Below are 26,602 nucleotides of genomic sequence, written 5' to 3' on the forward strand. Positions count from 1 at the left end.
TTACAAGCTTTCGGCGCACGTCATCTATAAATAACATTGCCTCCATTCTGTACACATAAAGTACTGCCTTTCCTGGTTCAGTAGGGCAGGAGGAAAGTCTTGCAAGCTGTCCATATAATGCTTTTAAATAGGCCGAAGACTAGGGTTTATGAATGTTCTTTTAACTCCTTATTAACCCACATTCTGGAAAGTTGTGCGCATAACCCCTAACATGCTTCCCTGCCTTTTTTGAAAATCTCAAGTGATCTATTTCTTGCAGGACACCACGGAAACTGGACTATAATGTTTTCGAGCGTTTATTTGTCTCGTTAACGACTTCGTTGTAAAAGGGGCACCTCATTGTAGAAAAATGTGAATCTGCCATAGAAGCATGACTTTGTCTAGGGAGAGGAAGCACAGTTAAGCTCTGAAAGCTGCCTGCCGCCAGCTAACATAGTGCAGCCTGTGTAAGTGTTGACTACTGCGTGTTCCTCCACTGTTCCTCGAAACCTTAAACTAACGTAGCCCCCAGCCCCTTAACCACGCATAAATTTTTTTAGTCGCAACACTCATTAAATTCACCGATGTTTTGAACAAAGGGGGTTATATCTGGTGGTGTCATCGAAGGAATATCGAGGTTTGGTTTCAAAGTTGGGAACTTGGACGTTTGGTGTCTTAGGAACTTTGAGGTTTTCTGTATTATTTCAGACGCCGCGTGGCGGAGAAGTGAGAAACGTAAGCTGGCTATTTCAATTGAGAAATGTTTCAAAAGTGAGAAAATAAAATGCCCCCACAGGTCGTTCCGTATTAAAACAGCCATACCCTTTGTAATTGCTGAATTAGCAGTGTTGTTTTGCACGAAACTGGGAAAAAGTTGGAGGAACCAGACTTCAGAAGTAGTAGCGACAATAAGCTAAACATATGGTGGTTGTGGGCTCATGTCCTGATGGCGTAATTGTGCCAGCTTCAATGCAGACGCGGAGTGACATAATTAAAGACTTAGACTTCCGCTTGCCAAGGCACAGACAGGATGACACTCATCTCACAGCATGCGCACTTTCCGATGTCCACGATCGAATAATGACCTGTACTCTGTGTGAAGCGCAATGAGTAAACATGTAATACCAGTATGACCCCAGATATGGTCGTCTGAGTCTTCATTTCTGAAAGAAAATTACTCCCTCAAGGGTGGAGCTGTGTAGTTCCTCACTTCATCACCGTCTTCTAGATAAACACGCAATATGACGATCTACTAGCCTCTATAGTTGAGCACGCCTAGAAATCTTTTATCGGCAGGCACAAAGCGGCACCTCATGAAACAAACGCAGGTGTTGAGAACCTGGACAGCGGAATCGGCATCTACGCGCCTGACGCCGAGGCGTACACCATATTCGCCGAACTGTTCAACCCCATCATCGAGGACTACCACAAGGGCTTCAAGCCTACCGACAGGCACCCGCCTTCGGACTTCGGTGACCTCAACACGCTGGTAAACGTTGACCCCGACGGAGAGTTCGTGATTTCCACAAGGACGCGCTGCGGGCGGTCGCTGGAGGTAAGCTTGCAATACGATCGAGCATGTTCAAGACCGTGAGCGTGTGGCGCTTGTATCCAAGGAACGGAGACGTTTGTTACCGTTTATTTTGTATCTATTCGTAACGAGCCAGGACAATTGGTTCAGCAACAGCGCACGCTACATAAATAATGCGGGATCATATTTATGACTCTAGATGGGTGCATTCAACAGTTCTGTAGGTAGCGCCAAGCGTAAGCTGGCAGTCAAGCGACATAAAGAAGGAACAACTGGAAGTCCCATAGGCTCACACTCGCGCCAAGCACAGGCGATCCGGCTGGCTTAGTGGCCGCACGGCCGGCATCAAAAAGAGCATTTGACTGGCCTCGCCCGTGTGCTATTCTTGTTCATTACACGGCAAACATTACTCCTACATAGTTAATGAAGACAAATTAGTGCTTCACACGCCCTTGTACCTCAACAGATGTGGCATAGCATATTTGGGCTGTCGCGCGTAGGGCTCACGGTCTCCGTCGCCACATTCCGACGGTAGCCAAATGCAGAAATGTACATGCTCGTGTTTTGCGCAGCCTGGGGACCCCAGGTGGTAAAAATGAATCCAGTGGCCTCTACTACGCCGTCCGTCATTATCCAATGTGCGCCTTCGGCATGCGTGACTACACAATTTCGTTTCATCTGACGTTCGATTGGTGCTCGAATGATGACCTCGGCCCTGCTTCACCGTAATCGCCGGTCACTAGCAAGTTTGTTGCTGTCCTTTAGTGCAAGTAATTTATACATCGGTAGAGTCCCAATTAGATTAATTTTAAAATGAGGCTTTGTTTGTCTATACTTTCTGGGATATTGAACCCCTGGCGTCGCGGCGGGTCGGTCCGTAATCAGTCAGCGCTCTTCGTATTTCATGCTCTCCGAGTAAAGCTGGGAAAAGAAAGTGTCAGTTGTGCCCCGAAGGCGAAGCAGTGAACGCGACAGGAAGGTTTATTGTGGAGCTCGAGTTCCTCGCACTGTTTTATAGAAATACGCGGCGAAGACATGGCGCGACAGCGCATAATAGAGACAACTGTGCTGCTGCGAAGGAGGAACAGCACCCTCGCCCGAACCAGGCACCCCACAACGCTGATGCAGTGAGGAATGCCCGCAGCGGCGTAGGAGCGTCGCACCTCGTTGGTGCCCTAGATGAAACTGGCTGAGAACCATCGGCATTGTTCGGGTTCCCAGTGAGATTAGTGCACTGTAGAGTATCGTAGCGCAAAGCAAAGGAACACTGGAGGGTGAGGCAGACAAATACAGAGAAATGAGTACGTTAATTTAGCCTGACCTTTACGTTCCGCATGGAACAGGGTACGTGTCAGGTATTCAGCACGAACACTAGTGCACAACGTTAATGTTAGCAGCGCAATAGATAACGTAGCCCTGGTTACACCAGAGCTGATGGAGTGGAGCTTGAGGGTACATCCACTGGACTTGGTCGCTTTTGCAGCGGAACCGACTGCATCTCTCTGAAGCCTCTCCCCAAACTGGCTGTGCTTGCGAGTCGATACTGCGACAGTGGCGCCGACGGCTAGAATCCACCTCTAGCATCGGTATAATTGCTGTCACAATAAAAATATTTACGCAAGCGACAGAACTGGATATTTTTCTACATAATAACATCTTTCCCATTGAAAGCAGCGCCTTCAATTTAAAAATGGCAAATATAATTCATAACTTTCTTTTCCTAATGAGGCTCGTATTTAATGAATTACAGAAAATATACTGGTGGTGAAAAACGACAGATGAACGACTATCGTATGTCTCAGAATCATATATTGTAGATTTATCTTTCTTTTCTACAGTTATAAGTGACAGCACCAGAAATGGCTTTCTGAGTGCGCGCAATCAAAATGGAATAATAAGAATCAATGAACAGTTACGCGAAAAATAAATCGCAGCTGAAAAATTTGCACAAATGTAGTACACGAGCTCAAGAAACTCAGTTGTCCATTATTGTATCAGCACAGTCAACCCTACACAATACACCAGGATCTCCATACTGTTTCCAAATATCTGCCATATTCTTGCAGTTTTGATTCGACGAAGTGGTTTAAGCTTGACGCGGGCTGTCGTTAGGCTCGAGGCATCGCAATTTCAGACGTCGGCACCAATACGAAGTGAGCGGTACAAACTGGCAATATCGAGAAGGGGTGCCAGATGGATCGGCACCTTGCGCCTTCAGCGACATCCAGTGCTTGTGTTTCTCAGGGCTTCCCGTTCAACCCGTGCCTGACGGAGCCCCAGTACAAGGAGATGGAGCACAAAGTGGTCGAGGTGCTCAACTCGCTGGACGGCGAGCACCAGGGCACCTACTACCCGCTGACCGGCATGACGAAGGAGACGCAGCAGCAGCTCATCGACGATCACTTCCTGTTCAAGGAGGGCGACCGCTTCCTGCAGGCCGCCAACGCCTGTCGCTTCTGGCCGACCGGAAGAGGAATCTTCCACAACAACGCGAAGTCGTTCCTGGTGTGGGTCAACGAGGAGGACCACCTGCGCATCATCTCCATGCAGATGGGCGGGAACCTGAAAGAGGTGAGCTATGTGAAGTGCTTTTACAGTAAGAGTGATTGAATACTACTAAGTTAATACTACTACTATACTACTAATAACAACAATAATAATTTTCTTCAATTGTTTATTTACAACTACTGCCATCCCAGAATGGGATTTGATTTTCGCAGAGTGGTGATGATGCAATTTTCTGATTTGACTAGTTTGGCAGAAAACACCATACAGGTACACTTGCAAAAACAAGACATAGTAAGGTAGAAAATACGCATCGAGTGCAAGTAGAACAGCTAAACAAACACACAAAACGTCATTGGCAAATATGAGATACACACAAATCCAGGGAAGGCTGTAACGCCACATAAGTTGATAGTAAATTCCACTTAGCTATTTTCCTGGGGAAGAAAGAGTATTTGAAAAAGTTAATGCGGTTGGTGAAAGGCGTGGTTATTAGTGTATATTTGCTTAGCTTCGCTTTTCTTTGCTTGATTAGTGCCTTTGCTTAGTACCATAACCAGGCTGTAATGGAACGTAATTAGTTGAAACAGGAATTTTATTTTGAACAGACGATTACTCTGACTTATGGTTGGCCGCTTAATTGTATTTAGCAAGGCTGTAATCGACGTGCGTCCGAAAGCTGCTATACTCCTTTACATACATCAGGTGCAACGCTGTGGAAGCTAGAAATACTTTTTGCAGTGGCTGCGTTCGCACTTAGGAAGAGCTCGGTGTTTCTTGATCCAATTTTCGTGAAACTTTCTTTATTTAAGTTGTTTTGAATGAAGAAAAGAAAGAATTTACCCTTAGAAACAAACAAGCGATGTGCACATAAGGCTGATAACACGTTGTTTTAAATCAATTAGCGTTTCGTTGTTTCTTTTCGTTAGCCGTCGCGGCAGCCTCATGTGCATGCTCGCACGAACAAACGTCTCCCGGCGCACAGCGAAGCGTAGACGGGAACGTGTGGAGTGATAAATTTTTATGACCGGACTTCTTGCGTAGCTTCCGCAGCGTTGTACCTGATGTATGATATATATATGTACATATGTAGAGAAAGACTTTGCGTGCTGAATACTGGAAGTGCAGAGGACTACGCTTGCTTGACATTTTCGTAACAACTACTTTATAAAAGTTGTTAGCCATCTGGCATGCATTAAATCGTTTGATAATATTTGCAAATGTTGATTTAAACGTAGATGGTCATACTCGCTATCTATGTTTGAACACATAAGGCATTCATTGGCCGTACAATTTAATTTGCACCGGAATGACATGATGAATATCATTAATTAACAGAAGAAACAATAGGGATCCGAGTTCAAAACCATGGAGAACGCCAGAGTCAACAGGAAGCTTTCGTGAGAAATGATTGTTGAACGAAACGTGTTCTTACCGGCTTGAAAGATAAGCAGAAAGTCACTTTATGAGTTCGGCATTATCCATCAATAATGTGAACGGTATGGAGTAACTTTTTGTGGAAACCTGCTGTGAAATGACTTGGCGAAATCTATGAGGATTGAATGAACCTGTTTACCTGAATTTATTGACTTAGGAAATTTGGGAAATCGAAGTTACGGAATGAGTGCACGTAAAAGACCCCTTTCTGAACCATTGCTGATTACGTGATATTATCCTATACTTTGAAATGAACTCAGAAATGTGCTATGCATAATGTGAACACGAAGTTTGTATGAAGTTGAAATCAGAGAGATGGCGCGTTAGTTCAAGATGCGCTGCGTTAGTGTCAACCTGATGAGGAGGCTGGTGCTGGCATGTGCTATCGGGCCGCTTTCCCTTCTTAGTTTGTTGTGGCTAGTCGAAAGTGATGGTGGCGTGCAACCGGAAATTTAAGAATGCCGCTGAAACGGGTCTTCAGCGGACGCGTACCGGCATAGGGATGTCGTATATATGCCGAAAAAGGTCGACAACGTTATGTTGCCCCACATAAGTTTTTTTGTATTCAAATAAATATACGCTCCCTGGAATGTCAGAATACCGAGTGCCAGAACGATCGGTGCGCAGACATCCTCTACTCCTTTTACAACGGGCCAGCTTCCGGCTATATAATAAAATCTGTTTTGCTCGGTATATTAATGCATCTTTAAGTGGTACACATCACTTTGAAGCGGTGAGTATTCGAGGTCTTGTGCCGCTGCATGACAGACAGGCAGAGTGGGCGCAGTCCGAAAACATCACCAATTTGCGGAAGGCTAATCGTAAGAAAGGCGAAGAATCGGTCAGAATGTTTTCCTTTCGTACGGTGTAATCGTGTATAATGAGAGCGTACTCGTCATTTCTGATGTGAAGTTTTCGCTGTTGTCGCAACGTCGCGTGACAGACAGGCGAAGTGAAGGTGGCCCGAAAGTTTTTGATCAATCGTGGAGGATTGATTGTAGGAATGCAGCAGAAAAGTTTGAAATAGTTTTACGCTATTCCGCCCCTGTTTTCAAATAGGTTACGTTGAGCGTAATAACGTAAACGTAGTCTCGGAATCGCACTTTAAAGAGGCAAGCGCACTCTTCGCAAATGTAATGTGAGAAGTTTGGCACTTATGCACCTATAAAGCCGAGAGACGGAATTTCACAAAATCGCATTTTGTCTGAGTGGTTGCCACATCAGCGCTTGTAACGACGGCTTATGGCGCGCTTACTAACTGGGGTTGGGAGGTTCGTTTATTTCGCGCCTTCTCCCATCCATTCTCACGCCTCCTGGAGCAGTTAACAAGATTTGTAGTGTAACCACTGTGTGAGGGTTAGTTAATGTGGATAATATACGAGAGAGCTTACTTCGTAGGGAACGTTGTGCTTGCCTCTTGACTCGCGGATGAGAACACACAACTGTACGGATTGTAAGACGTCCGTACTTTTAGGAGTTGTGCGCGAACTCTTAGACTGAAATGCGTCATGCGCTAGAAAAGTTTGTGTCAACGTTTTCAAAGAAGTGCTCACAATTGTTGGATAACCTCATTCGATCGCACTAAATTTCGGCAGGCATGGTCCACATGGAGTCCCCATCAAGCTTACCTAATTAATATTCTGGTATACACCCAGACTCACGCCGCCACGCCCATCGCGTTCTATTACGTCAGTAAATAATGTAAGATAGGTGATATAAAATAATATTGAGATGTTCAGTTTCTAGCTTTTAGACCACAAATCTGGGAAGATTGTTTGTTTTTGAATTATATCACGATTTTCCTCATTTCCATGGCTAAATACTAATTCTCCCTAATCTCACATCTCGTCGCACGTTCAACTCAACGAAATGTGGTCGTCTTTATGACAAAAGCACTGCGTTCAGCGAATTCCTTCCGACGTTGTCGAAGCCTGGAAGAGTTTACCAGAGCCGATCCTTGTCGAGCGTTATGCTAAAGATCACATAACTGATAACTATACGTAATCTTGTTACTGGCTGTGCGTAATATTATTTAAGGTTTACTTTATTCACGCCTCCGGTAGCTTTCCTTGTACTGCAATGGAAAAACGACTGTCCAAACGTTTCTGGTGTTGGTGTTCGCCTGTTTCCTTCCTCTACATCTCTAACAATACTCATTCTTGTTAAGTGGATCGCTCACCTTTCTTTTCTTTCTTTTCATTCGCCCATTTTTTCCGTAATGTCGCCGTTCGGGTCCTCATGTAACGTAAATTATAGGGATGATTTCCAACGTTACGTGTCCAGGTGTACGGGCGCATGGTGCGAGGGGTGCAGATTCTCGGCAAGAAGCTCCGTTTCTCCCGGGACAGCCGCCTGGGCTACCTGACCTTCTGCCCCACGAACCTGGGCACCACCATCCGAGCCAGCGTGCATATCAAGCTGCCCAAGTTGGCCTCCGACAAGGCTGTGCTGGACTCCACCGCCGCCAAGTACAACTTGCAAGTTCGAGGTGCGCTTGAGAATGGCCAAAGCGCCCTTACGAGGACGCACAGCATGACTGCGTGCATATTTTCTTAAGTCAAGTTTATTGCAGCAATCATGCTCGGGTTGCATTGTAATAGTATTACAGCAGGAGGTCCCAGACTACTGAAGAAACCTGCCAAGGGGATCTCCTATGATTTCATAAATAGGGTTATTAAACAAAAACAGGAAATAAGCACGGTATTTTGAACAATAAGAATAATAATTCGGCAAGTTGATTATCTATGACACGAAATTGGATACATAAGTTAATGTTAATGCTAATTATTAAAAAAACATGAAAAATAATGGAAAGTATGTGAAGAAGCAGAATAAGATTCCATATTAACAAGAATAATCAACCCAACATGAGAGACCAAGCTCGTTTCACTACCAATAATATTATTTACTTATACAAAAACAAAGCGTACACAACAAAATGACATACACACTGACAGTTAATTAAGAAATTAAGCTGAGTCGGTTAATTACTGAATGAAATATTTATTGGTGCGGGTGGAGAATGTGTGAACTTTGTGTGAGTATTTCATTTTGAAAGGTAATGAATTCCATATTGCTATGCCAGAGAAGAAGGCCGGGAATTTGCCGTAATACGTCCTTACGGCAGGTAAAAGAAGATTATTGCGTAGGCAAAACCGGGTACTGTTGTTAGTAATGTGTTCAGGATCAATACATTCAATGAAGATGTCGTGTGTGATGAGCCTATATGCTATTATGAATAGATTCTGGCGGAATAATTGTGGTAATGGGAGAATGTTTAGAAAACAGTGACCTGCAGGACAAATCAAATGGGCTGAAAGTCATTAGTCTCATAGGTTGGTTCTCAAGTCGCTGCAGACTTTCAGTGTCCGTAGAATAAGTATTGGCCGATGAAGATACACAATACGAAAGATGGCTATGAACATAAGCAATATACAACGATTGTACGATGTGAGGTGGAAAATAAGTTCTTGTTTGACGATAATGTGGATGCCAAATGCAATTTCTTTCCCAAGTGATCGGGCGTGTCCATAAAATTGTTCATGAAAAGATGACGCCGAGGAACCGCGCTTCGTTCCAGACCTGTATGACACGATCACTAATGTCAACACAAGGTGGGACGTCGATTGAATTTCTCTGGGAATGGAACACCATAAATGTGGTTTTAGAGGGATTAATCTGTTGATGATTATTATGGCACCATAAAGCAATATTGTTTAAGTCGGTGTTAAGGTTAGACTGGAGTGTGGCAATTGACTTACTAGATGTAAAGACGGTCGTGTCATCAGCGTAAAGTATGCATTTGCTCTTAGCAAGAATAGTGGATAGGTCAATACTGAACATAAAAAATATAACTGGGCCTCAAATTGATACTTGTGGGACTCCTACGCTAATTAGCTTGGATAATGAGAAATGGCCGTTAATCTGTACCATAATTAAGGGTTCGACGAAAGTTCGTCTGGGCAGGCATGGAAATGAAGGGAATTACGGTCACTGACCAAGTCTGATGAATAATCTGACGTTTCGGAGCCGCGTACCGATTCCTTGTTCACTGAGTTGGACAGCAAATCGTCGTCACTTATATAGCCAGCATGTGACGTAATGAAGGTGCCTAAACGGCAGGCATAGTTCCTGGTGTCCGGTTCATCATAGCTGGCGTCGATTGAATGATTAGAGATTCTAGCAGCCGTCGGGATGACACGTTCTTTTCTTTGGCAACAACAGTGGCATTGTCCCAGTCAATCTTGTGATTATGTTCCTGCGCATGCTCGGCAATGGCGTTCGTCGTGTGACTATGATTTCTTACGTCACGTTTATGTTCCTTGAGGCGTCTGCAGAACTTCCCTGTTTCACCAATATACACTCTGTGGCAATCAGCGCATGGTATCTTATACACAACTCCTGGGAATGATTCAACAGGTAACCTGTCTTTCACATTCATGAGCTGGTTCCGGAGCTTGTTGATCGGGATGTGGGCAATGCGCAAATCGTATTTTGAAAATACGCGCGACAGTGCCTCGCTGATTCCTTGGACGTAAGGGATGGCTGCGCGTGCACAGATTGTCGTGTTGTTCTCCGAGCTTGGCTCTACTATCCGCTTCTCGGTCCTGCATATGAAACGACTAGGGTAGCCGTTGCGGTTTAGTTCACGGTGGATCGTCGGTAATTCCTTTTTCAGTGCATCGTCGCCTGAGCAGACGCGACGGCGCGTGTTATCAGGGACGACACTACGGATGTCTTGTGGCCGACAGGATGACAAGAATTAAACCTGAGGTAACGACCTGTGTGTGTAGGCTTCCTGTGTACCAAGAAGGTGAGAGCGTCCCCATCCCGACGAACCAGTACATCCAAGAAAGGCAACGAGTTGTCCCTCTCGTGTTCCACAGTGAATTGTATGCGCGCATTTTGGGCGTTCAGGCAGTCCAGGAAGCGTTGGGTGTCTTGTTTCTTCAAAATACAGAAACAGTCGTCTACGTAGCGGTAAAAAATTTTAGGTGCTGGGTTGAATTTGGCCAGCACTTTCCCTTCCAAGGCTTCCATTACTAGATTGGCCATGGTGACCGATATTGACGCTCCCATTGCCGTGCCATGCGTTGGCTGATAAAGGCTGCCACCATAAGAAGAATACGTGTTGCTTAGACAAAACCGCAGCAGCTCGCTAAGTTCGGGACGTCGAACGGCGTGCGACCAGCAAGACCACTGTCTGCTTCTAGGGCTTCTTTGCGCGTGGCTACTGCCAAATCCACTGGGACACTAGTGAAAAGCGATGTGACGCCGAACGAGACCAAGGCGTCATCTTCACCCAACGTGATGTCCTTTATCTTTGCTACAAATGCGGATGAGTTTTCGACGTGCGCCGAGGTCTTACCGGCAAGAGGGCTCAACACTCTCGTTGCCACCACTCGTTGCCTTTCTTGGATGTACTGGTTCGTCGGGATGGGGGCGCTCTCACCTTCTCGGTATACAGGAAGCCTGCACACACAGGTCGTTACGTCAGGTTTAATCCTTGTCATCCTGTCAGCCACAAGACATCCGTAGTGTCGTCCCTGATAACACGCGCCGTCGCGTCTGCTCAGGCGACGATGCACTGAAAAAGGAATTACCGACGATCCACCGTGAACTAACCCGCAACGGCTACCCTAGTCGTTTCATATGCAGGACCGAGAAGCGGATAGTAGAGCCAAGCTCGGAGAACAACACGACAATCTGTGCACGTGCAGCCATCCCTTACGTCCAAGGAATCAGCGAGGCATTGTCGCGCGTATTTTGAAAATACGATTTGCGCATTGCCCACAACCCGACCAGCAAGCTCCGGAACCAGCTCATGAATGTGAAAGATTGGTTACCTGTTGAATCATTCCCAGGAGTTGTGTATAAGGTACCATGCGCTGATTGCCACAGAGTGTATATTAGTGAAACAGGGAAGTTCTGCAGACGCCTCAAGGAACATAAACGTAACGTAAGAAATAATAGTCACACGACGAACGCCATTGCCGAGCATGCGCAGGAGCATAATCACAAGATTGACTGGGACAATGCCACTGTTGTTGCCAAAGAAAAGAAAGTGTCATACCGAAGGCTGCTAGAATCTCTAATCATTCAATCGACGCCAGCTACGATGAACCGGACACCAGAGACTATGCCTGCCGTTTACGCACGTTCATTACGTCACGTGCTGGCTATAATAGCGACGACGATTTGCTGTCCAACTCAGTGAACAGGGAACCCGTACACGGTTCCGAAACGTCAGATTATCCATCAGACTTGGTCAGTGACCGTAATTTCCTTAGTCTGTAGCATTTGAGACCGGTTACTCAAGTAGCCTGTAATAACGTTTATTGGAGGACCGGATATACCAAACGATTGAAGTTTAACAAGTAGTATGCGATGGTTTATCGTGTCGAATGTCTTCGTCAGATTGATGAATACAAAACCCGCAATTACACCTCTGTCAATAGCCTGCTTGATTTCTTCTGTTAAAGTAATAATTGCCAGTTCTGTGGAATATCCTTGGCGAAATCCGAATTGCTGAGGAGACAAAAGGCTATATTTCTTTAAGTATCGCATTAATCGAGTGTGGAATAGCTTTTCAATCACTTTACCAAAAAGAAAGGAAGGATACAAATTGGCTTGTAATTCGCTACTGAAGTCTGGTCACCTTTCTTGAAAACAGGAACTAGTCTACCAGCTTTAAGACAGATGGGAAACACCCCCGCAGATAACAGTTTGTTAATGATTAGTGTCAAAACTTACGATATTTCATGCGAAATTAGTTTTACTTTACAAGGATCACTCTGTTCTAAGCCAGCGCTTGTGGTCTTCAAAGATGTGATGACCTGGTGAACTTCATCTGCAGTCGTCTAATGCACATAAAAGGAATGATTACACCGAGGTATATCAGGTTAAAGAACCGCCGGCTGCTGTGTATCTGTAGACGCGCAGTAATGCTCACTGAATGCGTTAGGTATTCTAAGAGGGTCAGTATACATTTCATCGCCTTGCTTTATTTTTATTGTGGTCTCAGAACAATCATTTTTGTTGAGAAACCCTTTAATAATTTTACAGCAGCGCGTCGTGTTGCTTGTGTTTTTTTACGATAAGATCCTGGTAATAATTGCGCTTAGCACGCCTTAATGAAGAAAATAATGTTGCAGAATGTTTCTGAAAGCGGGATTTTAATTTAGGGTTAAAAGGCTGCGGCTTTAGTTTCTTACGAAGGTTATTCTTTCTATTAGCGGACTTTAATATTGAGTTAGTAATCCATTGATCTCTAGGTGAACAAAACCAATTCGCCGCAGTAGTGTAAGTGGTGCAGTTTTCTATGCACGTAGCTATTGTTTCCTAGAACGACACAAAAGCTTTTTCTGCGGAATCCTAACTCACACAAGTTAACTGCGCAAATTTGACGGAGTCGAATTGCCGCTTTGTCAATGTATTATTACTCCGTATATATTTAAAGCCAAAGGTAACAAAATAGGATTGAGGTCTGTGATGCAATGATCTACCACTTCTGCTATGCGATCACATGAAATTTTCAAGATAATATGACCTATTAGTGTACTGGAGCCTAGTAAATCATTCCTACTGGGAGCTGAAATATGCGAAGAAAAGCCAAAGCTGTATAAACGCGATATGATCTCTAAACATGATGCACTATCAGGATTGATGATGTTAAAGTTAACATCACCAGATATAACAATGTTCTTATTTTCTATTGCCAAGTTATTAAGAATGTTGCTTAACTGACTGCGAAATTCTGGATACGACGATGAAGGTGACGGATAAATGGAGGCTACGATGGTGTTACGACTGTTAATTGGTATAACACTATGGTTAAATTCGAGCCAAACAGATTCACAGGGAATATTTTTAAATGTGATATCAAGATGACGCGTGTATGTTAAGAACGAGTTTACAAGTATGGCATTTCCACCACCACGACACAATTCGCGATTACGATATTCAGAACCATAACCTGGTTATCCATACAAGTGTCTTTTATTGCCAGATAACCATGTTTGAGACAAACATGATGAGAATGAATGATCAGGTAAAGAGAGGAACTCAACAAGGTCATGGTGGTGCTTTCAATAACTGCGAATGTTTAGTGCTGAAGCGATAAGGCTGGTGACTTTTCGTGTAACAGATCTGTCATTTCTTGGCATATGTAGATAGCCACGGTGATTTAAGGTCGGTTTAAAATGAGAAATGACAGCTTATCTAGTGGATGATACCAAGGTATTCTGCACATGCAATTCGAAACATGTGGCTTTCATCGGTCATCCGGGCTTTGATTGTGTAAATATCAGTCCAGAGGTGCTTCCACTGGTGTGCTCTTTTAAGCGCAAGTGCCTGCGCAAAAATTACCGAAGACACTTTGGAAATTCTAAAGTGTGCTTTGTGAAAGCCTTGTGGTCAGCCCACTGCATATACGATGTTGTACATTGCGCCCCAGTGGAATGGCCACAGTGTTCGCCGATATCCCTTTGAATAACCCAAAGGTGCTTGTAGTAAACGAGAGACTCTATACATTCTATGTGTGTTTATTCACGGTCAGGTTCATACATTCATTGCACTAACCTGTTGCTTCTTTGTGTATGCCATATCACATTCATCGATTGCTTCGAAGTTGTCCTCTGGCAGGATATTTCAAACCGTTTGGCGCGGAATTAGTGGGCGGCTTCGGAGCCATGCTTCTCACTCACTCGACTGCAACGAGCCGTCTTGCGAAGCAGCGGTGGTGCAGGTGCCACCGCGGACGCGCGCTCGTTCTATCGCTACTGTGTGACGTCACGGTTATTATGCACAGCTGCGCCCCCCGCCGGCGCGCCGCTTGATAAGGAGGGGAGGAGGTTGCGCTGCTGCGAGGAGACGCCACAGTTGGCACGCTTCCAGCGCACGGACGGACGCGACCGCGAGCATGAGCCATTAAAGGCTTTCGCCTTAAAAAGGCGTTTTCGCTCTGGCGTGAATTGATACTTCGCATACACAGGTTTGGGCCGGAGTAAAACACCTCCCCATAAACCCCCCTTTCCGCCAGGTGCAGTATGCGTGATGGAAGACGGCGCGCGTCCTCCCCGCCTTCCTCCCTTGCGCGAACGAGATCCAGCCACCATCCTCGGCTCACCCTCGCACGCTCTCACTCGCACACACAGCATACGGCGCGCGGTAACGCTATTATCGCACTTGGACGTTTTGCGGAACAACACGGCGACGACGACGGCGATGACGACGGCGGAAATGCGCATGTAGTGTCTATATAATTGCCGTCGCAATAAAATATAGAAAATAGTTACTAACAAATCTTCTCGTGGTGCCTACAGACTTCATTGCTCTCTTCTCACGCCCGTGGTAGTCACATTCACGTCACTATAAAAGCTGCTCCTTTTGTTTAAGTGAGTTCCTTTTTTATTTGCACACAAGTGCACCTAAGAACACGCATTGAATGTGCCAAAATGTTTTTGCTGTTAGATATGCTGTACGTGGTGCACCATGACACTGAACAAAATTATTGAGCTGCCATTTAATGGTAGAGCCACGCTTTTCCTGCTGTGCACCGGACGTACTGCCTTACATGATCTTTATGAATTGTGAAAAAAAAAAAAAACATTATTTAGCGAACGTTGCACTTCAAATAATATACAGAGTTTCGATCACGTTTGAAATGATGTTTAGTACCAATTAAAAATATATCTTGGGCAGCTGACACACATTGCCATGAAAACGTTGGCTTGGGAGCTTCTAGTTACTCCGATACTGTTGCCTCTACCTAACGAACAAATTGCTACTCTGCGTTAGATCGAGTAGGCCAAAAGGCGGACCAGAAAAATGCACTGTTCCTCATCCACTCAGAGCTTCCTTCAAATGGCGATAAATCACGTGATCAATATGTACATTCTAAAAAGTAAAAGTTCTGAGCAGGTAGCAAAAGTGTATTTGTGCTGGCTTTGTCTGCGGATCTACTACATCGTGTTATTTCCTGTAGGCTAATCAAACTTATACTTCAACTACGTCAAACTGCTCAAGATTTGTATTAATCCCCGTTGCTGATGATGCCACGGAGAACCACAAAGGGGAAAAGCACCAAGACTAGTTGGGTAGTCGTGCTAGTCGTTAAATTTCATGTTGAATAGCTCTTGAAGCGCACTGGAATACTGACAAAAATTAAACTAAAGTATGGTGTTTTACGTGCCAAAACCACTTTCTAATAATGAGGCACGCTGTAGTGAGGGACTCTGGAAATTTTGACCAGCTGGATTCCTTAAAGTGCACCTAAATCTAAGTACACGGCTGTTTTCGCATTTCGCCCTCATCGAAATGCCACCGCCGTGGCCGGGACTCGATCTCGCCACCTTGTGCTCAGCAGCCCAACACTATAGTCGCTAAACAACCACGGCAGGTGGCACACCGACAAAATTTTATAGCAAAGCAGACAGGACAGCGCTTATGTTTTTCTGCACAACTGAGCATCTTTATTGAACGGAAAACTACATAGTTAGTTAGACGATTTTCATGCCCCTTCGCCGCAGAGCTTATATACAGGTTAAATGAACGGAACCACCAGTGACAGAAAGTGGCTGACAATATAAACGAAAAACGAAGTGAAATGCTAATTATCGAGTTGGGAGAACTGATGGTGTAAAATTATTGTGGCTTAACTAGCGCACGATTGGTACCATTTCTTGATATGACAGGATTTTATGAGCTCATGACTTAGTCGATCTCGATATCTGAAAATGAGTCGGAAATGAGTGTTTACGATGGCCAGCAAGATGTGAAGATCCTGAAGCACTTAACAATGCGTGATATTGTCTAATTCCCTGAGGCTGTCGTCGACGCTCCCACCTAAACTTTATTGCAAGAAAAGCACCTCTATATTACAAAGCTCATCACATAAGACAAAGCAGAATTTTCTAGTGTCGTATGTCCGAAAAAGTTGTGGCAGTTAGTGTAGTCGGGGCAGGAAAGTAATCCTTCAGTTCCCCTCCAGCCGGTATGTAGCAGAGAGGCCACTGTGACCATTGGCACACAGAGGCGCTTCTCGTTTCAAATGTTGGAAATGGAATACGTGTCCGTGCTTGAAGAGTATGAACAACTGTTTATTTACTTTTCCACGTTATAGTGTAGCTGGAAACGTCACAGTTTCGCCGACAGGGGAAGCATTGACGGGGAAATAGGCAATTATTAGAAAGCTGTGGAAAGCAAGGACAGTAGATTTATGGACCGTATAAACTCGTAAACATTTGCCTACTAAATTAGTGAGCATGATGACATGCGCGCACACGCAAACATGAACACATGTCGCTCGATGACCGCGGATAGCGGCTGTCAAAACGCTGACGTGACGAAGAGCGCCAGCAGCAGCCGGCGCATTAGCCTTCGTGTTGCGTGTCGCTTCAAAGCGAACTAACGAGCGACAACACAGCGCACACGAAGCTAACAGTCCTCGATTCTCCTAGACTCTGTACCCATCGCAAATCGCTTTCAAGACTGGGCCCGCGCGGCCGTGCTCAGCCGCGTCATACGCAGCCGCCGCCGGAGTAGGATGCCCCACTGTACGCGATGGAAGATGGCGTGCTTCAGCCTCGCCTTCCTCCCTTGCGCGCACGAGATCGAGCCGCCATCTTCGGCTCACCCTCGCACCCACAGGACACGGCACGCAAGCGCGATGCTATCGCAGTTGAACTTTATAAGGAACATCACGGCAGTACCGACGGCGACGACGGGAATGCGCCTGAAGTGTCCGTATAATTGCTATCGCAAAAGATGGTGCGCTTCTGGCTTTAATAGGCAAGCACAAAACACCAGCCTCGCACAATACATTTATCTTTAGCTGGCAGCTCAATAATATTGCTGACCTACTGCATCACGCTTAGATTATGGAGAAACGTTTTTATGCTTTCTTTGGTATGTATTTGGCATCGTGCAGAAGAAATAAAGCAACAGAAAAAATAGTTTTTGTATCTTGGCAGTTAAACGGCTACCGTATAATCTGGAATATATGTCGACCCCAGACCTTGACTTGGCCAGACGACATACAATGTCCTAAATAGACCAGTATATCAGACGAGAGGAAGGTTTACCGGTACTTTTTCAGGTAACAGTCGCCGCCTATGTTCCGATTTATTAGTAAATGCGCTTCCCAATAACCGCTCACATTCCAGGCACCAGAGGAGAGCACACGGAAAGTGAGGGTGGAGTGTACGACATCTCGAACAAGCGCCGCTTGGGACTGACAGAGTACCAGGCCGTCAAGGAAATGCAGGATGGCATCCTGGAACTCATCAAACTTGAGAAGGACATGAAGTGAACCAGGAGCGGTGTTCTGGTCTTGAAAATAACAGCTTCATACTTTTTGTTTCGCTTCGAAATAAAGCCTTCGTCTTTGCCTCTTGAGCACTTGGTAATCGCCACTCTAAAAAAAAAAAAAAAAAAAAGAAAAGGTGCGACTACCTTGGCTTTTAAAGGGCCAGCGACATATTATGGGGTGTCTTTCTAGATATAAAGATTGAGTGCTTTAATAACAATGTGTGCAGATAATCTGCAGGTTCTTCCAGTGGTCGCCAAAATCTTTCTAGGCTTGAGTTGCGCGTTCAACTTCAGTTGTCATTTATGCTTTAGCTGAGTGTGACTTCGACCTGAGAGCCTCGGACAATGGAGTAACTCAAAGCTATGCCGGACGTATCTAGGATTGTTCTGGGCGCAACTCTGGCCTTTATTGACCACGGAAAGCTTCAGAGCGTGATTTATACGTGTAGTCATTGGCCCTACAAACCCAATGCCCTAGCGCGCTTTCCATGGATGACTCCAGTGGATGCCGTGACAACTAGGAATTCCATGACTGCGCCTCCATCTCCCTCGATTCCCACTTAGTCCAGGCATGACGCCTCCGAATATATAGTCTTGTTCACGTGCACTACTACAAGCTGAAATTCTAAATTTTAAATTGCATGCTTAGAATTCGCATAAAATCAGCCATTTCGCAGATGTGATGCCGCATAAGCTATTGACGACGATCGTACCTAAAGATTTGGTGACAGGTTCAACAAATCATTTTGTCGCGTGTTGTGTTACACCAAGGAAGGACGAGAAGAGTGGGGGTTAGCCGAGGGGCGCGATTTTTATTAATGATATTGTAAAAAGCCAACAAGCAAAAACAAAGAAAATCAAAGGGGAAAATACTTGTACTTACTAATTGAATTAAAGAAATTATAAATTAATGGCAATGAAAGCGGATGAAGAAACAACTTGCCACCGGTGAGGAACGATCCCACGTCTTCGCATTACGCGTGCGATGCGAGGGAGGTTGCTTGAACGACGAGGGTTGTAGAAAGCCTGAGGCGTAGGTTATCTCTCGCTTACGCTATATTCATTTGGCTGTGCTTGCACTTATACTCTCAGACCCATGTTTCCCTTCCTTCAGGCATGTCATGTTATCGTTTCACGATTCTGTCATTAAACAGACACATTCGCACATAGGCGCTTCCGCGGTTCGGTAGCTGTAACGTCGCACTTCAGAGGACGAAATCGTGGATTGTACTCCTACGGGATTGCTGGCCGTCTTGTAATGTGAGTGGTGCATTAAAACCCCATTATACAATATACCGAGCTCTGAACTCGCGTAAAACACGGAAGTTAAAATTATTCCAGTGCATCTCAACACGGCCACAGTCATAGTCTGTGTTGCTTTGGGGCGCTAAACACCATATCATGCTATCACCTCCAGGTACTCAGCCTTCTCCCAAATAGACAAGGGTGATCTAAATTTTAACAATGCGGCTGCAAACAAAAGCAAAATCTCTAGACCTGTTAAAGACAAGTCGAGTATTGACTTTGAAATGAGGATATATAATATAAACGAGAACTGTGTGTTGAAAAAGAAAGAAAAAGAAGGTACAGGCGAGAAATGCACCAGAAACAAGACATGGGGCTGTTTACAATTTTATTAGAGAGACAAAAAGAGTACCTTGCTGATTTTCTACAATTATCCATAGTTTCTATTACTTAATTCCTTTACGTTAAATTATTTTAGCAAAATTCTTACCAATACTTTCATTGCAAGTCTAAATTACAGTTCTATCGTCCCACGCTCCACTATTCAAATCTAGTTTCTCTATACTTCTAACCTTACGGAAAACCGCCTGCTTCTTGGCCAATCCCCCATAGTGGGTACGCGCCACTGTCTGGGACACAAGACAAGACAAGACAAGACATGGGGCGCTATAACGTAAAGCCATTCCAATCGGTTTCTCTTCCATTGTCTTTGCTAGCCCTCCGCGCTGGGTGCAACAATGTTGAGCCACGCCTACTCCATCTCTCTGTCAGGAGATGTCATGAAAATTGTGAAACCTCCTCATGTCGAGAGGACACCTACACACGGATTACGCACGGTTATGCCGAACGAAAAAAAAAAAGCTTTTCGATTCTGCGCTTTTGTCACCCATAGCCTTCCACGTTTCGTTAAAATGTTTTCGGGCCACACCTATTTCGCCTGTCAAACATTCCGCGTCACGAAACTTCGCAAATCCACCACGTCGAAGTGGGGAGTACAGGTGCGGCCACTGCTAGCGGGAACACGGGAGCCCGCGGCAGCGCCCTGTGGAGCGCAACCACCGACGCCTAGTAAGTGTTGCTGCGCAGGTGCAGCAACGTTCACTCTATTAGGCGCCAGGCGCGTCGTCTGCTTTAGTTCGTCCCGCCGCCGCTCCCGCTCGCACTGCTTCGATGTTCGCATTGTCATGTTGTCAACGGCAACGAAGTTTTTTTTCACTACAGCGGGATTCACACGACAGGATCGATTGCCGATCCAGCCGACGGATGAGCATGACGTAGCTCAGCGCCGCCGAGTCACGCCACACATAATCGCACCGTAGTCGAGATGCCACCGGCGTCAGTTGCTGCAGCCGAACCGCTTCATGGTCGTTCTCGGACTATATCGGCACTCCGTCTAGTCATGTATGTGAAACCTAAGAGCCAGGTCGTGTATGTGGTTCCATTTTTCTGGATGCAAAGGTGGCAAAGCGCGCAGCTACATCTGCACTGCCGACAATAAAGAACAGCTACAACACACCAACCCTTCGCAACGTCAGTGGGTTTATGGAAAATACTGGAAATCGGACTAGCGCAATTATAAGGATCGCAACTTTTGATACGGTCCTCTTGTCCATGACCCTTTATAAGGAACTGCGATTTTGTGCCACTTCATTTCTTTGTAGCAGGTCGCTGTGCATTGGCTAGAGTGTCAGAGGGCGAATGCTGCGCGATTATTCCCGATGGTATGATGCGACCAAGTATTAGACCCTAGTTGCTGTAGTTCGCCTGGAACACACAAGCTGCGTGTGTCGCTTCTGGAATGCCTCACTCTTTCATGCCACTCTGGATTATGGCACGACTATCGTTGAGAGCAATGCAAACCAGCGCTAATCGAATCATGGACTGAAACTACACAAGTTGAATGCGTCGTTCTATAGGGTCGGTATTCTCGAGCGATCACTCTCGGCGACTTCTGAAATTCCTGGAGATTGGGCAGTGGACTCGCCGAAGTAAATGCAGCCGGACGCGCACTTGCTACTGAGTGAAGGAAGTGAAATTCGCGCAGCGCCAGAAACAATGCAAGCCAAAACGCGGACCCGTTTGCTGCCGAATCACGCAATACCGCACTAAAGTGAAAATAGACAGCTTTAGTTTAGCGTGTTCAGTGTAATAGCGGGCTTAGCGCATTCGAAATGCCCACGCGCAGAATGCTAAGTGGCCCACAGCGTTCAGTATACGCATGCTATCTTTCAGATTTAACGTTACCGTCTTTGCATGGTTTACGCAGTTTACGTAAAACATGGCGGCTGTCCCGGCCGCCCGCTTCGAACTGAATTTGGCGTTGCTTTTGTAGCATTCACTTCATTTGTAGCAAATCGCTGCGTAAAGGACTGCCGCTTAGTCTCAGACCACTTCGAAGAGCGAGTACTAAGGATAATTTTATGGATTTCGCGAGATCGCTCCTCGTTGAGAACGCGTCGAGGCTTAACGAGAGAAATGGATGGATAGATGGTATGAGCGTCCCCTTTGAAACGGGGCAGTGGGTTGCGCCACCAAGCTCTTGCTAATATTTTGTGTAATATCTTACCTATCTTTAGAAAAAAAAAATTCTCAGCATCAGCCTTTCAGAAGCACTATATTGCAAGCACAAATTAGTCCATATGGACGTTTTATGCCTGCCATGCCCTTTTTCTTCCCAAGCTCAAGGTTGCCCATGAGAAGAAGTACAACAAGCTGAAACCATTATTTTACCCCCGACTACTTTTAGCTGAACATTAAGGGGAGGTTGCGCCAGTTACGTGGGGGTCTTCGAAAAATAACTGGAGTAAGTTAGATAAGGAGTGTTGAAATGCGCCGATATCTGGCAAGCCAAACAGCGAAATGAATAACTCAGCCGCCTGTCAAGACCAAAATGGCTGTCAGCGACAGCCATGTTGGTTGCGACAAGTTGAGAGTTATTTCAGTAGTCAGATTTTAAATATTTCACGCACTGTGTTTCCGCGCTTTTTTATATTAGAAGTAGTTGCGCCTTAGCGCTGCAGAGCACGCAGAAAGCCGAAACCACGCACGGAGGAGTACAGGTCAGCGCGCGCTAGAAGCGACCAAGCTGTAGCCATTACCAGCAACGGCGCATTCTTCAACCGTCATTGAAGGTATCTCAGTTTTGAACCCACAAGACTACAGGGTAAATGATTCTCAACAACCACTGCAGTTCTGTGTATGCGTATGTGTTCTAAGTGAGCAGAAGCGCTGGTTTGAGTTATTGATGGTCTCAGCGCAACAATTGGCCATAGAGAACATTTTTGCACGATCACCGTGTTTGTGCAATCTTTTGTCGTATTTGAGGCGAGTAGAGTGCCTAGAGAGTACTTAGCAATCATGATTTTAGATGATGAAGAACATTGTCATCTCTTTGACGTCTGTTAATTTGATGGCTGTGAGCGTTCGACGTGTTCCCCGTCGCTAAAGCCACTGTGAGCGTTCGAAGTGTTCCCCCTCTCTCAAGCTACTACCAGAGAAGTTGCGTGCAGCGATGGGCGAGCTAAGCTTCGCCGCCCAATCGCAGCCTTAAAAAGTTCACCGACGATTACAATACTCTGTAATGCGAAATTTGAGCGCAGTTGTTTAAGTGTTTTGAATTCGCGATACATTGTGGCAAATAATTTATTCTGAACGACAGGGTCCCCTCGGCGGCGGCACTTGGGTCCTGCTCGGCCAGCTCGTTTAGCAGCAGCGGCAGACGAAGCATTTACACCGGTCGCGTCGCTCACTGTTTAGAAAGAAAGCGTACACACGGAAACGCGCGGCTCACGCGGAGTGCCTTCTCTAGCGGCAGTGGCGCCGCAGGCAATGTAGCGCATGCGCAGTGGGTTTGAAGCCCACACCAGCGCTTTGTGCGTCCGCTGCATGCCTGGTCGCCGGCGGCACTCCACTTTCCTCCTCACGCTTTCGCCATAACCTCCTCCGCTTCCCGCTTCATGGTCCCGCTGCACCCTACTCTCCGCTATTTTCTCCTGCCTTGTGCCTCTTCGCTCTCGCCTCTTTTTTCATCCCCCGTTGCGCGCACGTTCGCTTTCATCTTTCGCTGTTCTCGTTCGCCCGGTTACGCCGACGCTAACCGCGGGAATCGGCTCCTAAAGGCCCAGCCACACGTAGCACGGGATGCGCGTCTTGCTACGCGTACGCGTCTTTGAGCGCGTAAGCGGGTGACGAAGAGAAGGGCGACAAGCCACACGATACGCACACGCGTGCACGACTCACTGCGCGCAGCACAGGGCTGAAAGACCAGCGTCGGCGGAAACGTTTGTGTTTGGGTTTGAAAAAAATGTATCCTTAATTTCATTATGACTAACCTTTCTGTTTAATTTATCGATGTTAGAGCTACTACATTGTTTCCAAGTTGAGAAATGTACGCCGTTTTATCTACACATCGTTACGGTAAGCAAAGCTACATCGATGATCAACATCACCACTGCTGATCCGCACATGCGATAGCGTATGCTCGCCCACAACTGCAGTTGACCATCTGCGCGCGACCACGCAGGACGTTGCTGCTGAGATATTTCTTATCCGCTTGCTTCGGCAGCTTCAGCGTTCTCTGTCCGCGACGTACACTCTAAAAATTTTCACACCCTTATGGGTGTAATGCGGGTGTATTAATCTTTTCACCCTTGTAAACACCCTTGAAACACCCTTTTTTGATGGAAAAGGGTGTTCAACAAGAAAACACCCTTGGAACACCCCAGTCTTTCTAATTTACACCCTAATTATAAGGGAGTAAGTGAACAAGCTTACAGTAAGTGATAAATGAACATTGCCAGTTAAGGCGTTGATATTGGCTTTACATGAAACGCGCGCTACCTGCGCTTGAATCAGGTAGCGGGAATGATTGGATCGGGGCATCTAGGCAGCAGCGCACTGGTTCCGAACAGCGGTCAAAAATGAAGTTTCCCACGAATGTTGGTATCGAACGGATGCCACTAACGCGCAGACTTTGCATAGCCAGATATCTGCAAAAGGCTTCATATGATCAATGGCAAAATGTTTACAATGCTATCACTGAATACTTAAAGGTGTGCAACTAGTTAGACTGGGAATTGTTAGGAGTGAGGGCTAACGGTAAATAGCTCACCAACTTACGGTTTGTAGATGACATTGGCATACTCAGCAAAGCTGCAGACTATTTGCAACAAACGTTTGAGGACCTTGGCGAAGAAAGTGTAAGAGTCTGATTGAGAGTTAGTATGCAGAAGAGAAAAGTAATGTTCCGCAGCCTGGCGAGAGAACGAATGTCATGGTCGGCAGTCAGCCTCTAGAACCTGCGCAGAAATACGTTTATTAAGGTTAATTACTCGCAGGGGCCTCTGATCAAGGAAATTAACAAAAATAAAAAATTAGCTGGAGAGCTTACGGCAGGCATTACTAAATCATGACCAGGGAGCTTACTGCTAATCATTGCTTTCTACCGTTACTAACGTATGGGGCCGAAACTTGGAAGTTACCAAAGAAGCTTGGGAAGACGTTGAGGACCGCGCAACGAGCGATGGAATGAAAATTATTAGGCATGACGATAATAGACTGGAGGACAGCGATGTGGATTAGAGAGCGAACGGGGATAGCTGATATTCTGGTTGACATTAAGAGAAAGAAGTCGTGCTGGGCAGACATTGCAATGTGTAAGGGAGAGAACTGCTGGTCTATTGGAGTTGCAGAATGGGTGCTAAGGGAAGAGAAGCACAGTCGAGGACGGCAGAGAATAATGTGGACGTGATGGAATTGGGAAACTTGAAGACACATGGAACCAGTTAGCACAAGACAGGGGTATTGGAGATCGCTGGAGAAGCTTTCGTCCTGCGATGGACGTCAAAATCAGCTGATGATGATGATGTGACGACATCCATGCCAGCTTCGCGGCATGTCATTCATGTTATGACATGCATGCGTATCATGCACGTTCTGATAGCTCGATTTGCGTCGATTGCGGAGTGGGGGGGGGGGGGGGGCGAGTAGCGGTGTAGCCAAGTGGGGCACGCCGGGCACTTGTAACGCTCACTAACAGTAAATTTTTTGCTACTATGGCAATGGCCCCGCTCCTTCCCCCTCCACGGTCAATTGGGAGCCCCCCCCTCACACGAAAAAAATTTCTGGCTACACCACTGTGGGGAGGGGGGTGTAAGATTGCTGCAGACCCCTCCCCCTAACTTGTCAACGGAAACGGGGGAGGGGTGGGCCGCTGCCACCGGGCCGCAAACCTTAGGCAGCCCAATTACCGGCTGCATTTCCCTTTGGACGTCAATACTGCTCTAATGTCATTACACTGTAGGATTCGTGGCGGTTCGAGGGCCCCCATGCGACAATAAAAAAAAAACACATACAGCCATCAGCAAGTCTTAGCTTGAGCAGATCTTTGGGAGCTGGGCAAGACTCTCATAAAAAAAAAAAGCTTGGCACCCCTCTTACATGCATTGTCAACTCTGGGTCACCGCTGACTGCACATTTCCGGTAAAAAAAAATCACACAGGAACTCCTCTCGGATTTGTCTAAGTATGCGTAAGCATTGTGACTCTTCCTCATCCACACGCAGTCCATGTCGTTATCAATGTTATGAGACTTGATCCGACGAGTATAAGCGACAACGCTGCGGCCACACGAGCTGCTGTGGTCGGCGGCGCCAAGTGAATGGCGCAAGCAAAGTACTGCAGGTGGCCGGGCCAGGTGCGCTGGTGACGTTACGTTCGTTTTGAGCCGTTATCGCTCTTTAGCCCTCCTCATCCGCGTCGAACCATTATCAACCGTTCTCCGGCGGCGGCTGCTTGTGGCACGGCCGCGCGAACCGTATCTCGAAAGCGAACTGCCATGTGGACAGAGTGTGCCGACTGCTGAAAACTTCACGCGCTGTGTTCTCACCGTTTACTTCGCTTTGAAAACAGACGCGCGTACACCTATCTTTAAAGTGATCTGCGGAAAGCGCATAGTGAGTGCGGCATGAGCTGAAAGCTTCGTGAGCGCCGTGTTCTCGCCGCTTCGGTCGCGTTAACGCGAGAGCTAGCACGAAGCTGAATTCACTCGCTGCTGCGGGTTCTATTTTGAAAGATATCGTGCGGTACGGACTGACGGACAGATGGTTTTTCTTGTTGGGTAAGTATAGAAATGCTTACGTTATAAACAAAATCGCAGGGTTCGCGAATTTCGCGATAACAACCAACACCAACCTACTCCCCCGCCCCCCGCTGAGCGATGCCGTCTTGATCGCCCCCTCCCAACCCCGGGAAAAGGGACACTACCCCTCTATCTCAGTTGAAGAAACGATGATGAAACGTTAACAACGACGAGAACGGTATTTCCTCACGCGTAGTCTTATGGCCTCCAAGATTTGCGCGCGAAGCTGGCGCGCGCGAACCTGGGAGGCCACAATTGGCCACTTAATAGCATAAAAAGACAAAAAGATAATGCGAAACGACACAGTTAAAAATTCACACAAAGAACTGATCTTAGCTATACTGTTTGGGGAAAATAAATAAAAAATTAGACAGCCGCAACACACGCCACTAAAGCCACCACCGCCGGCATAACGCGGAACCAACAGTTGGCAACATTCGTTCGCGCTTCATTGTCCGC

At 46.2% G+C, this 26,602-nt stretch overlaps 1 protein-coding gene across 1 annotated transcript in view; it reads left to right on the forward strand.

Annotated features, from left to right (window-relative positions):
- The window catches only part of LOC126530679 (arginine kinase-like), a 33,117-nt gene extending 15,269 nt beyond the window's left edge, over positions 1-17,848 (forward strand). The window contains exons 2-5 of the mRNA XM_050177945.3: positions 1,308-1,534; positions 3,755-4,081; positions 7,736-7,940; positions 17,617-17,848. Coding sequence (XP_050033902.2) covers positions 1,308-1,534; positions 3,755-4,081; positions 7,736-7,940; positions 17,617-17,762 — 905 coding nt within the window. The 3' untranslated portion in view covers positions 17,763-17,848. The remainder of the gene's footprint in view (positions 1-1,307; positions 1,535-3,754; positions 4,082-7,735; positions 7,941-17,616) is intronic.
- The last annotated feature ends 8,754 nt before the right edge of the window (positions 17,849-26,602 follow it).

This window comes from Dermacentor andersoni, chromosome 4, assembly GCF_023375885.2.
Source record: "Dermacentor andersoni chromosome 4, qqDerAnde1_hic_scaffold, whole genome shotgun sequence".
NCBI classification, from domain to species: domain Eukaryota; kingdom Metazoa; phylum Arthropoda; class Arachnida; order Ixodida; family Ixodidae; genus Dermacentor; species Dermacentor andersoni.